This window comes from Phaenicophaeus curvirostris, chromosome 1 (assembly GCF_032191515.1).
Source record: "Phaenicophaeus curvirostris isolate KB17595 chromosome 1, BPBGC_Pcur_1.0, whole genome shotgun sequence".
NCBI lineage: Eukaryota > Metazoa > Chordata > Aves > Cuculiformes > Cuculidae > Phaenicophaeus > Phaenicophaeus curvirostris.
Window position 1 is genome coordinate 30937136 of NC_091392.1, and position 13642 is coordinate 30950777.

Genomic DNA, 13642 nt, shown 5'->3' on the forward strand with positions numbered 1-13642 from the left:
TAGAGTTAATTTTCTTTGTTGTAGTTAGTAGGGGGCTGTGTCTTGGATTTGTGCTGGAATAAGTATTGATAATGCAGAGATGTTTTCCTTATTGCTGAGCAGTGCTTGTGCAGCATCAAGCCCTTTTCTGCCTCTCACACTGCCCCACCAGGGAGCAGGCTGGGTGAGAGGGGACACGGCCAGACAGCTGATCCCGACTGACCAAAGGGATTCCTGTGCGCTCACAGCCCAGAAGGCTGACGGTATCCTGGGCACCATCAAAAGCAGCGTGGCCAGCAGGTCAAGGGAGGTGATCCTGCCCCTCTATTCCTCTCTTGTGAGACCTCATCTGGAGTACTGTGTCCAGTTCTGGAATCCTCAACTTAAGAAGGATATGGAGCTGTTGGAACGGGTCCAGAGGAGGGACACAAAGATGATCAGAGGGCTGGACCTCCCATACGAGGACAGGCTGAGAGAGTTGGGCTTGTTCAGCCTGGAGAAGAGAAGGCTCTGAGACCTTATAGTGACCTTCCAGTACCTGAAAGGGGCTACAAGAAAGCTGGGGAGGGACTTTTCACAAAGGCTTGTGGTGATAGGAAGAGGTGCAATGGGTATAAACTCGAAAGGGGCAGATTTAGACCAGACAAAAGGAAGAATTTCTTTCACAATGAGTGGTGAGGCTCTGGCACAGGTTGCCCAGGGAAGCTGTGGCTGCCCCATCCCTGGAGGTGTTCAGGGCCAGGTTGGATGCGGCCTTGGGCACCCTGGTCTGCTGGGAGGTGTCCCTGCCCATGGCAGGGGGGTTGGAATTAAATGATCCTTAATGTCCCTTCCAACCTAAGCTATTCTATGACATTCCAGACCATATGACATCTTGCTCAGCAATAACAATGGGGTAAAGGGCAAAGGTTTCTGGGGCTGCTGTTGCTCAGGGACTGGCTCAGTATCAGTTGGCTGGTGGTGAGCAACTGGGGTCGCTCACAATACAGTAAGTATCACTTTGGGTTTGTTTATTGTTGTTTTTTTTAACTTACTAAAGTGTCTGATCTCAACACAAGTTTTCTCACTCCTACCCTTCCAATTCTCTCCCCCATCCCACCAGGAGGATGGACGCAGTGGGGGGTGTCAGTGTGTGGCTGTGATGCTTAGGTGCCCACCAGGGTATAAGCTCCACTTGGAACATAAATACTTCTAATAACACAAACTGCAATTTACAGCTTTAGAGATTGTATCGGAGTCTTATGCTGGTAGCAGGTGCTACATCCCATACCACACTATTTCTGCTTAAGTTGGAAGAATCGATTAAAAATATTTCTTTGACGACTACTTAAAAAATAATGAAGTATAAATCTTTTATGTCAAACTGAAAAACCGAAGGAGTTGTACAGCTCTCTTCAAACTTAGCATTTAATTTGTAATGTGGATGAAAATAGGAGTTAGCCCCTCTTTCATTAAGCGTGGTTACAAGTACCTGTTATTATTCCCTTGACGTGAATGTCTCCTAGCAGTCCATTCCTCAGCAAGACAAAGCTTTCCAAATGTTTTCTAATGCTCTTAATTACTTGCGGTCCTGCAGCGCGGCTGCAGCAAGGAGCTGTCTGTGCCTCAGAGCAGCAGCGTCTAAGCTAGTTCTGAACAAGCTGCTCAACCACTGGAAGGCAACACACGGCTGCCCCAGGCCTCGCGCTGCTCAAGCTGTTCCTGGTCCAGAGGGGAAAAAGGCAGGTGGAACAGGGGAAGTGTCATTATTTACATCACTTGCTTCGAAATACCCAGAACACTCGCAGGAGCGGAGTTCACAGCACCCCAGCAATGACACCTCCAGCCTTGTTATGCTTGGGGTTTTGTAGAAGGAAGTGTGAAAGAGATACATTTGTCAACTCATTTATTTTGAGGCTTAGAGGGAGGTAATCTGAGAGTTAACTCTGAAGAAACGCACTGTTAAATAGTGGGTTTTTTAAGAAAAATAAGCAGCAGCTAACAGTCTATGGAGAACTTCTATCATCTAATACTCCATAATGCATTGCACTTTTGGGAGAGTACACACGGTATTGATAGGAATGGTTGGACTCGATGATCCAGTGGGTCCTTTCCACCCTGGTGATTCTATGATTCTGTTCAGAATGTCTGGTGGAGACATTTCACCACGAGACAGTTAGTTGCTCCAAAAAGGACGCAGCAGGGGCAAGGAGACAAGAGCATTTAATTTCTGAGGATCCTGGTTCCCCACACTTTGGAAATGCAGAAAAGAATGGAAGGTCCAAATCATTATTTGAGCATCCTGGGGAACGCACTGACAAGGCAGCTTGTCTTCTCAAGGCCTTTAAGTCTTGGCAGGCTGGTGGTTGTAATATACTTAAGCACAACAGGCATTTGGCTGCTAGGAAAGCAAACGCTGCTTAAGCCCCGGCGGCAGCCTGCCAGCTGGAAGCATCCCCTGAGCCGCCCATTGGCCCATAGGACGTAGCATGATATTACTTTGATCAGCTTTCATGTACACAAGACTTGTTTGTACTAGAAAAGTGACTTACTTATATGATGAATACCACCTCTGGGAGCAAAGGAGCTTTTGCTTATTTTACTCTGAAAAATACAAGCAACTGCTAGTTTGGTTTAGCCTCAGCAATACCTTCATTTTCTTTGGTGTAAGCCAATACCCATGTGTCCATTCCCTCCCTTATGTCTAGCTGCTTTTATTTCAAAAATTCTACATCCTCAAGAAGGGGAAGCTTAGCTCAATTTGCCAGGCTTTTTTTTTTTTTTTTATAAGAAGCATCTGTTATTTCATTAATGACCTTTCTTCAGGTGGTCAGAAAGGCAATGGCTTTAGTATTTACTGTCTGAATTGGTGAGTGCCCCTGTTCAAGTAACAAATTTCTACCCTTTATTTAAAATATTGGAAGAAGGTTGTTATGACTTAACATACCTCTTGCTGCACATGAGTTCAAGGCAACGTTTGACATTACCTACTACTACGCAGGTTTTTATCACCTTGCCTTCCAGAATAACCCAGCATCTCTCTTCTTTTATGTAGGTCAACTTCATAAACTTTTTTTGGCAAAGGAGAAGAACAATAATAACAAAAAGAAATCCACATCCACAGGAGTTGCGTATTTGTTGTACTGATATATTCCAGGCTTGTGTGGTTTTTACATTTATATAGTTTACGTTTTGCTTGACCCATAAATAACACTTGCAAGATTAAGAGGGCCATAGTTTAGAGAGTATTTACCCCCCCATGCATACAGAGCTTTTAATACGTAGGAGATAAAATTAAGCTGGTTTGCACTAAACGTTTTTTCAATATTTTTCAACATAAACCCCCTAAAATACAAGCAGTATTTCATCCATAATGCTGCTGTTAAACCCCTAACAAATCTAGTTTGATATTGTAACAACTCCCTCAAATTCAGGGATATAAAAATATTCAGCTTTTAAAATTTTAACTGTACAATATGTACATTAGTATTTGCACTGTTAAATTATGAATACATTTAAGCCTATGAAATACTACATTATAAATATCAATGTTTTTTGATTTAGAATTGCAGCGAATACATTTTAAAACCTGGATAATGCATTTGAAAAGAACAATTCTGGAGCCTAATCCTTTGAGCCCTTATGAAAGTATTTGTTACGTAAGTATTCATTGACTTAAATGGGGTTACATGCCTGAGCAAAGGACTCCAGCAGCTGTATCTCTGGCTTTTGCTGCTGGGGTGGGGGGCACAGCCTAAAAAATGTCACCACTCAATGGCAGCCAAGTCCAATTCCAGCAGCTGAATTAATATCTTCCTTTAAACAGGCACAAAAATACACCCTTACAGAGGGATGGAATTTCTAAAAAAAAATGTGGAGGGAAAAACATTTAGAATATATCAAGGCCTCAAGCATTTCAGTTCAAATTTTTGCCTATTTGGAAAAGGAGCATTTTCCCAAATTAAAAAAAAAATCCTGTTTTTTTAGGGAAACCTGAAGAAGGAAGAGCGAGCTTTATAAATAAAGAAAGGGCACAGCATAAGGCTGCCTTTTTCTGAGTGGTAAGAGGAACAAGTCAAAGACCACCCTGTGTAGGTACAGCTACAGCACAGGACTGAAGATTTTACTTCTTGGTCTTTGCTGAATTTCCTCTCTTGGATATTTCAACATAAGTGAATAGAGAGCATAAAATAAAATGTCTACAAAAAGTCTGTATCAAGAACTGCAATAACTGTATTTTGACAACTGAAACTTAGTATGTAAATCTAGCAATATCAGAGGAGATTGTCATTTGGCATGGTGACATTTCTCAAAGTTACATGTACAATGTAAACTCTGGCAGGGTTATCATTTACACTGGCAAAGCATTAAGAACCTTAGCAACTTGCCTAAGTACAATTATTAATATAAAAAGATGTGGTTCAAACTGTAGCTATAGGGTTGACTGGTCTTCCCCACTGTTAAAACAAATTAAGAAATGATGCAATTTTTTCCTTTGTGTCCTCTCTTCTTCTTTGATTTGGTCGTCCTTTGTCCAAACTGAGAACTAGATAATGCAGTAGTTGGACCAGAAAGGTCGTCTGTGTAGTACGGGTATCTCAGTGATCGTGGCTGGGGAATTGGCTGTCCTAGGAAATATCCTTCCTCTTCAGAATCAGATGATGAGGATGAAGTTGAACACCAGGAGTCATCTTCCTCACCATACAATCCAAAAAATTTATCAACCACCTGATTCCTCAGTGCATAATCAGACCTAGTATGGGCGTATTGTCCATACAGCTCTGCGTTTTGAATATACGACCGAATATCACGTGAGCTTCTATTCTGAATAAATTTTTCATGATCCTGAGGGGAGTAATAACGAAATCTCTCTCTTGGAGAGCATCTTCTTTCTGCGGCCAAGTTAAGTGCGTTATCTGAACGAGACTTCCTGCTTCTTCTACGATGATGAGAAGGCCGGTTTCCACGCTCTTCGAAATGGTAAACACGCCTACGAGTCCTTTCACTCATAGGAGGCTGACGTATTTCAACATTCTCGTAACTTCCATTATCAATAACATCATCTGAAAACTTCACTTGCTGTGGTCTAGACTGGGATTTAGATCTTCTCAGTACAGGCATATGCACTGGCTTTTCCTCTGGCAAGACCTTTTCCTGACACAACTCTGAGCTCAGACTCTTCAATGACTCCGTGCTCCGGTGAAGCATTGAAGAGTTCAGAGTTCCCATGTTGCTCATTTTCTCACAGTCCTCTACCTCCAGTTCTTGGAAAGTTTGTAAAGAATAAAGAGATGGCCGTGGCTTGCCTTCTCCATCCATTGAAGCCCCTGTGGTACAAATGAAGAAAGGAGGAAAAGGAAAATTAGAGGACTAGCAAAGAGATAAGTATTATAACAAAATATTAAACGGATATTTTCAATAAATTAGACATTATTAGTGTTTTCTGGGTTTTTTTTGAACTATTACCAAAAGAATTAGCTTCATAGAAGAATAAGTTTTGGTTTTACTTAAAACATTTAAGTATTAGCTCTGATTACCAAAGAATTCACTAACATAGGACATCAAGAATGGAAGAAGTTTAATGAGTTTAAAATATTTAAACAGCTCTAACATGCATAAAAGCTAAACCTCTAAGAAAAAAGAATTACTTAAAATTATTCTACAGTCCACACTTGACATTTTAAGGCTAAAATATTTCACATTTCTAGTGCCGCCAAATTCAATATCCCAGATGTTGCTACAGGAACGCCAGGCTTACTGCCTCGCAAAGAAGGATTCATACCCTCCAAAAATGATGAGCAATAAGCTGGCCTAGTTTACCCCAGGTTTGTGTCCAATCACCCTTCATTCCCACAAACAGCAGCGTCACCTGCCTCCAGCTCCGGAACCTCCAGTTCCTCCTCCTGCCATGCCCCCTGAACCAAGATTCCCTTGTTAGTTCCTTCATTAGTGCTTATGTGGTCAGCCCTGTGCTCCACATGTAGCTACAATAATTCAGGTTCCACAAGGGAAGGAATGGAGAAGAGGACAGGACAACTTTTAAAATGGGTCTCTCGTACCTTACTCTCAGGTTTGGGGTTTTTTGAAATAGGAAAGGAAGGTTCACACACACACACTTGCAGACTCTTACACAGACACTCGCATACCTGACTTTTATCCCTTTGGCTAATTTCAATCACGCTTGACAAGGAGGTTCACAAAAGTAGATTATTGGTTTCTCTTTAGTCAATGGAGAGACAGAATCTCAGAAACCTCATTTCCTAAGGCTAAAGTTACCATCCTTTCAGATTTTCTACATATTTTTGCAAGCAAATCAGGAAATTACCTACAGTGTTTTGCAGATTATCTTTACTGTTATCATAGTGTACAGTGCAACTTCTTGTACTTAAGGTATGGAAAAAATAATCTTCATTTGCTTATAAAGCAGTGGTTTGTATACAATAAACATGTAGTTCATTCGTACTCTGTTTAACATTATGGATTTTTTTGTTACAAGCAAAGGAAAAAGGAAAGGAAAGGACAAGAATTTGAGCAGAAATTAAGTAGCAGAAAAGTATCTTGTGCAATAAAACTCGCTTGATAAAAGCTACTGCGTACTCTACGTGCATCTCTTGCTATAAAAGCTTTTCCACAGATACAAAAAGTTCAAAATACTCCAACATGCCTGCTTTCATTGGCCTCTCCATCAAACCCAGTCATTTTTTCCCCTCATTACCTGTTATATTAGACAAAGCCAAAGAATCCATTGAGTCTCGAACACTTTGTTCTTGCTGTTTCAGGTCAGACAAGCATTCCAGGGAGCCTCCATACCACGGTGTTTGGTCATGTTTGTATCCTGACGCCCCATGTTCCATGTCTAGCTCCTGTATTTTCCTGCTGCTGGCAGGGCCTGGGTGGCTGCCATAGGCAGAGTCACCTAAGCCATCTTGTGACTGGGCCCAGTACATGTCTGATTGATACTTCTTACTTGCTAGGCTTGGATTATTTTTTTTCAAGTCCAACTTGCTCTTGACCATGCTATCAGAAATCCAGTGTTCGCTTGATCTAATATCTACTTCAGCTGGCTGCTGGAAGAGGCTTTTATCACCGAATTTCAGAAGCAGTTGAGTCATGTAGTCTTCATGTTCAGCCCATTCTTCAGGGTCTTCAGGCGTTTCTTGCTCCACTCTCCCTTTCCAGAAATCTTCATTAACAAAGCTCGCCTCTTCCCTTGAAAGGCTTAAATCATCCAGCTTACGAGAAAGAGTATCATCAGCATTGTCTGAAAGGCCAGAAAATTTGTAACTGAGCGCTGGTGACAGGAGGAGAGACTGGCGACACTGGTCGGCCGACCTGCTGCTTTTTCCCATGCGTATGCTCCTCCTGGAATCTCTGGATCGAGCAGACTGAAACGCAGAATCGGAAGAGTCGGAGGCATGAACATCCTCTCCCAAGCTGCAGGTTTTTGAGCAGTAAATTTGCCCTTGTTTTGGAAGGAAAGGGCAGCCAAGCAACGAGGTCTTGCACTGAGCACAAGAAAAGCAAGTCTCTGTGGCATGCCAGTGCTGTCCATCATAGGTCATCTGAGCGTGGTCAACACCTAGAATGGGAGAAAAAAAGCAATGCTTTGGGTTTCTCAAAAAAAATCACTTGCACAATCCACGCTTCTGGAACATGAAATTATTCCATAACTTTTCTTTCCCTTGATTTGTAAGTTTAATGCTGAAAAAGGACATACTTACCGATGTGTTCCCCACAGGTCTCACAGTATTCTGCGTAGAGAGATTCGAAACAGTTACAGCAGAATGGTCGCCCGTCCTTCATGATGTATCTCTGTCCACCCAGGATTGTTTCACACTCAAGGCAACAGAAATGCTTCATGTGCCAGTGGCGACCCTCAGCTTCTGTACACTCATCAGCAAAAATGATCTTTTCAAAGACAAAAAGTAAACTTTTAGTTGAAGTGGCCAAAACCTCACCTTGGGACTCACAGCAAGCAAAACATCCTATTTGTACAGTTCACAGACTACATTTATTTTTTATTTAGATGCCTTTTGAATACAAAAATAGAGACAACTATCTCCCAAAACTGTGGCGTTCTAATATTTCCTTAAACAGGAAAGAAAACATGTACTTTTTAAAGCAATTAAATGAGAACATAGTAACTCAACAACTAAAGGAGCTGCTATCAGGGTATTTGGAATATTTGCACAGATCCTCTTTCTAATTCAATCTACAAGTTTCCATTCTAAATACAAACAGGTAAGTGCCTTCTAAATACCATCATGTTGCTTGTAATATTGCCATCTGACAAAACTTTCAAACACATCTATGTGCCAGAGTCCTTACTACTTAAGTGAATGCTTCTGAAGTGAGCACTTGCCCAAGCAATCGAAGCAGTTTGTTCACAACTGTGTAATTGGCTGTAAAATGTGAATTATTTACCTCATCACAGGCTGAACAGCGAGGTTTGAGAAGTTCAGCATGGTGTCTGCCGCAGTGAATTTTTCCATCTTGGTAGAAGTAGATCAGGTCAACAAGCAGCTCGTTACATGTGAAGCACACAAAGCACGAGGGATGCCAGCACACACCAGGCCCAGCTCTTGAGGCAAAAACTGCAACTTCACCGCCATTGACTTTTGTACCACACTAGGAACAAAACCAAAAAGTGAACACAGTTCTCATCCCAAACTACCAGCTTCTAGCTTTGAAACTAAGTTATAACACTAAACCAAATATGCAGGGTTTATTCCAAAATTCTGACAAGGGGGGGAAAAATACTCGCCATTTTGGTCTAGACACATTCTGTGCCTTAACAAAACTTCAAATACAAGTTCACTTTCCGCATAATAACATTTTTAAACATATGCTTGGTTTTCATAGAATCACCAGGTTGGAAGAGACCCACCGGATCATCGAGTCCAACTGTTCATATCAAACACTAAATGACGCCCCTCAGCACCTCGTCCACCTGTGCCTTAAACACCTCCAGGGAAGGTGAATCAACCACCTCCCTGGGCAGCCTGTTCCAGTGCCCAATGACCCTTTCTGTGAAAAATTTTTTCCTAATGTTCAGCCTAAACCTCCCCTGGAGGAGCTTGAGGACATTCCCTCTTGTCCTGTCCCCTGTCACTTGGGAGAAGAGGCCAGCACCCTCCTCTCCACAACCTCTTTTCAGGTATAGAGAGCAATGAGGTCTCCCCTCAGCCTCCTCTTCTCCAGGCTAAACAACCCCAGCTCTCTCAGCCGTTCCTCATAAGGTTCCTCATGTGTCATTACTTTAATATGAGTCAGCAACAGGGTTTTTTGAGTAGAAATTATATAAAGGATTCAGTTCATTCTTAGTATAAAAGGTCAGGTACTTTCTTTCTACTTAAATGTAGTTTCAAAAATATTCTTTTGTGTGTGTCCAGACATAGACAGAACTAAGCTTACATGTAATACTAAGATACCATAGTTTTACATTATTCAGCCTGCTGACTGGCTTGTGGCACCAGCAGTAGTACCTGTTCACAAACTGCATGCATCACAGCCCTTGAGAGCAGTTTAATTGTGCCTCGGCCCAGTGCCTCCTTTTTGCGCTGAGAACTGAACATCTGCAGCTCCTTCTTTTCTTCTTCACTTAAAGACTGGCAGTATCTCACCTTCCATTGAAAACAGAGGAGAACTTATTTTAGATACCGAGCTTTCAGAGTAACAGATTAATAATAAAGTGCATATAATTAAGTGCACATATGCAAGAAATACATCGGGCATGCTGACAACCCTCATTAAACTTTTCCAATTTGTCTTCTCTACCATCTTAATATTGAGCTAATATGGCATCATACAAAGTAATACATAACACGCAATACAGAGACGGGGAAAAAACTGACGATACTAAATTATGTTGCCTAGGCAAGAAATTCTTTAATTTTAAAAAGCCAACCCAAAACCTGCTGCTATCCTAAAATAATGGAATGAACCTAAATCAGCCACAACACTGTGTTTCAGATTTATGGTTAAGTGCCCACAACTAAGTCTTGCAGTATACACAAGATCTTAAGTATTGACACCCCCGCCTCTTTTCCTTACAAAGGGCTTGTTTGTTATTTCCACTTCTACTCCAAATTACACTGCATATCTGAGATGCAAACCTTTTACTATCACAAAGCATCTTCTTTGTGTGCTACAATGCAATGCCAGGAATTTCTAGGTTCCTAGTAATTGGTGGGTGGCTGCAAACACTATAAAACCAACTTGTGTTAAGTTTATTGCAGTGACACCAGCCTCCCTAACAAGCAACGGCAGTGTCCTTCCAGACAGCTCTTATCTGCACACAAGCCAACCGGACAGCTAAACAATGGACTCAGTGTACACACCGTGCTGCTTATAGGTCAGATGCCACTGCAGGCCACAGTTTAGGCTTGTAATAAATACACAGGTAGGTAATTTTCTACATAAAAGCTGCCAGGGAGACCTAAGCCTTGACAGTGCAGCCTGAATTCTGTATTTACCTCATTATCGTGGGGTGGCAGCTGATAGAGAAGTTGTTTAATTCGGTGTTTCTCTCCAGGGCTGTTAACATAAGGGACCTTCTCCTCTGGCAAGCAGGCGAAATAGAGCTGGACCTGACCAGGAGGAATGCAGAGTTCAGACCGCGGGACACACATCACACCCAAGCACCGCAAGCATCCCTCAGCTACTGTTTTATCTCAAGTCTCGTTTACGAAGGAAGAGTGTTACGCTACATTAGACCTGTGACAGGGTTTGTGCTGAAAATACGAGACCCAGATGAACCAGCTCAGCAAACCTGAATTGTCTCTGATAAAACTAGCACCCAGCTGCTGAATTGCTTTTCTGGAATGCAATTTGCAGTGACAATTAGGGGGGTACCATAAATTATGCACATTTAATGTTCTCATTATTCCCACCCCCTTCAGGGCTGGTCAACAACCTCATGGAAATTCCAAGTTTCCCTCTGCAATTTACCACACAAGGCACGAAGCTTTCCAGAAAACAGCCACTATATAAACAAATTTAATTTGCTCTCTGCATTTTACACATTGTTGAGACAAAAGCTGTTTTGTAGTCTCCTGCTGATCAGGTTCACCCAAAGCATCAGCTTTCATTGCTTCCATGTGGCCTTTGGTAAGAAGGTGGAAACATCCTTCCCTTGGGAGGAGGCTGGGCCCAGCCACATTTCAATCAGATGCAAATTAACTATGAAATTTTCACAGGCTGCATGTTTTTGATAAAGGAATCAATATTAGGGATACACACCCATCAATCTTCATGGGTTTTTTTTCCTTTTTTCATAAGAAAATTATGACAGGAAAGCTGTAATGAACACTATGACAAAGCCCAGTGGCAAAAAATATTTTTGTGGAACAGCTACAGATTTATTGTTTTTCCTACGCAGTTTCCAGCTTGTCACGAGGCCTGGGGCTGTAAATAAGAGCCGACTATTGGCAAAAATATTACTTGCCATCTAGATTTAAATAATGCTCAGGTCAACAGCTTATTACTGTGCAAGACAGATGAAAAAGAAGCAGTAAACAGTCACTTGACTCAGGAAACAATCATAATTGTATGGGAAAAGCTGACCGAAACATGATTTGGTCTTTATTTAACCAAAATTTAAAGATCAGAAGTCCACTGTAAGCCCACTGACTGTTTCTGCAGAAGCTGTAAGGAAAGATTACATGCAGTAGAAACGGAAACTTTAAAAATGCTTTATGCTCTTTTCTCAATTTTATTGTACCATTCTGAAAATAAGTAATTCTTCTTAAAAAAGAAAATCTTCAGTGAGCTTGAGCTAGATGGATTATGAGGATACGTTATGACATTTAATCGTTCTGGCAGAACTTTAGATTGCTGCTTGTCTTAAGGTCCAATTCATCAGGATTTTTATATACGCTTAAGGAACTGATTTTAAAAAGAGTTCCCCTAAAAAATAGCCATTCCTGCTGACTTTCTACTTTTTCCATGAGTAAGAATATCTCTGCAAAGCAAAAAGGAGCCATCTTCAGCGTCTTTATAACTATGGATTGTACTAGCTTGGCAGCTGAAGGAGGGTTGCTCTGCCTCCATTAACAAACACTACAAAGCCACTCTATCCATTTAACTGGATATTACTGAGCACACAGCTTCAGCACAATATCATCAAGTAAATGAATACCATGAGAGGTTCATTTTGATCTCAACTTGCTCATTAATAATGTCACTTTATTTCCATTAATGTGACGTTATAAGAGATGAAGAAGAAAGGGGAGAGAGGAAGGAACAGCCCAATCAAGCCGTGAAAGTCAGCTCCAGTGACTGTACAAGAGAAATCCTGGCACGAACAAATGGCAGGTATACAACTATTTAAACGAGCGTGAAATACATTACTATTTGTCACAGTGACAGAATGCTTTTGTTTATGTGCACTGTAGTAACATATATGTTCTAGATGTCAAGTGCCTAATTATTTAAAGAGTTGTACAAGTGCAGTGAAGCACTGGCCAAGCAGCACAATGCCACGAGGTATGCCATGAGCTTTAATTTGACCTAATAACTTCTTTCAAAGAGAAAGCAAATTTCTATAATGCTTTTAGACTCCACAATACAGATCTCTGCAGCACATATTTAATGAAAAATCTTGACTGGGAACTTTTTTTTTGGAACATAAAACTCCTCAGCGGGGAGGATTTTAAACTCACTAAACACAGGCTCAATGGAATAATAGCTGAAAAATTATAGACAAATTTAAATTTTGTATATTATAAGAATTTAATCAGACTTGTAGAGGCAGGGCATCACTCCTTTAGACAGTCCTCATGAGGCTTATTTTAAAAATGTAGAAGCAGAGTCGGTACCTGCTCTGGCCTGAGGCCTGGGGGAACCCAGGCATATTCTTCCAAGGCACAGCCAGAGTCATCGTCAGATGTTGAGCTTCGCTGACACCCGAAAACGAGATTGTTAGCTTTGGGCTCCATCTCCAATGGCATAAGTGCGAAGCGTTAAATATTTCAGCTGCAGCTCATCAAGCAATTGATCTAAAAGAAAAGATTAACAGAACTTTAATAAATTTGAACACGCAACGACTAATTATCAGTGCAAATGATCTTACAACAGTTTAGTATTCCTCATGTTACCCAGAACAATGTAAGATTGAAGCATTGTTACAACTTGCTATAAGCAATTCAAAAGTGCTTAGAAGAGTTATAAAACTACTCAAGAAAAAGAAAACTAAACACACACTACCTTCTTTTAACACACCATCTTTTATACTTCGGCTTGTTTCATATCACAGGTTATATGAATGTATACCTAGGAAAGCCTCATTGGGCAGATATTAAGAAATGGTTAGTCATGAGCTCTTCCTGAAGTCATCACTATCACCAACCTAATTACACCAAAGACATGACAATCACTTGTCAAAAACTGTTGGGGCAAGACAATGGCTGTAGCAAGAAGCATCCTGTTCTTCACAAGGTAGCCACAGAACAGTGAGTGCCTGCTAGATTCCTCTGAGAACTTTTTTTAGCTGTATCGAAGTGGAAGGGCGTTGGTCCAGTTAAATATGTGAAATCCAATTATGCCAGATTAGGCTCTGTAAAATACATCATAATTGTTCTCTTAATTTAAAACCCTACAGCGAGATGCTTCTGTTGATTCATGAAGCCTGCAAAGCTTAATATCGGTGGGATCATTTTGAGTCACAGCTGGCAAAGATGGCTCT

The 13642-nt window shown here is 41.2% G+C and overlaps 1 protein-coding gene across 1 annotated transcript in view; it reads right to left on the minus strand.

Moving 5' to 3' along the window:
* Positions 1–3085: 3085 nt before the first annotated feature.
* PRICKLE1 (prickle planar cell polarity protein 1) overlaps positions 3086–13642 on the minus strand; it is a 66384-nt gene continuing 55827 nt past the window's right edge. Inside the window, exons 2-8 of the mRNA XM_069851806.1 lie at positions 12777–12956; positions 10434–10547; positions 9444–9581; positions 8383–8586; positions 7680–7866; positions 6674–7537; positions 3086–5285 (exon numbers count right to left, since the gene is read on the minus strand). Of these exons, the coding sequence (XP_069707907.1) occupies positions 4429–5285; positions 6674–7537; positions 7680–7866; positions 8383–8586; positions 9444–9581; positions 10434–10547; positions 12777–12908 (2496 nt within the window). The 5' untranslated portion in view covers positions 12909–12956 and the 3' untranslated portion in view covers positions 3086–4428. The remainder of the gene's footprint in view (positions 5286–6673; positions 7538–7679; positions 7867–8382; positions 8587–9443; positions 9582–10433; positions 10548–12776; positions 12957–13642) is intronic.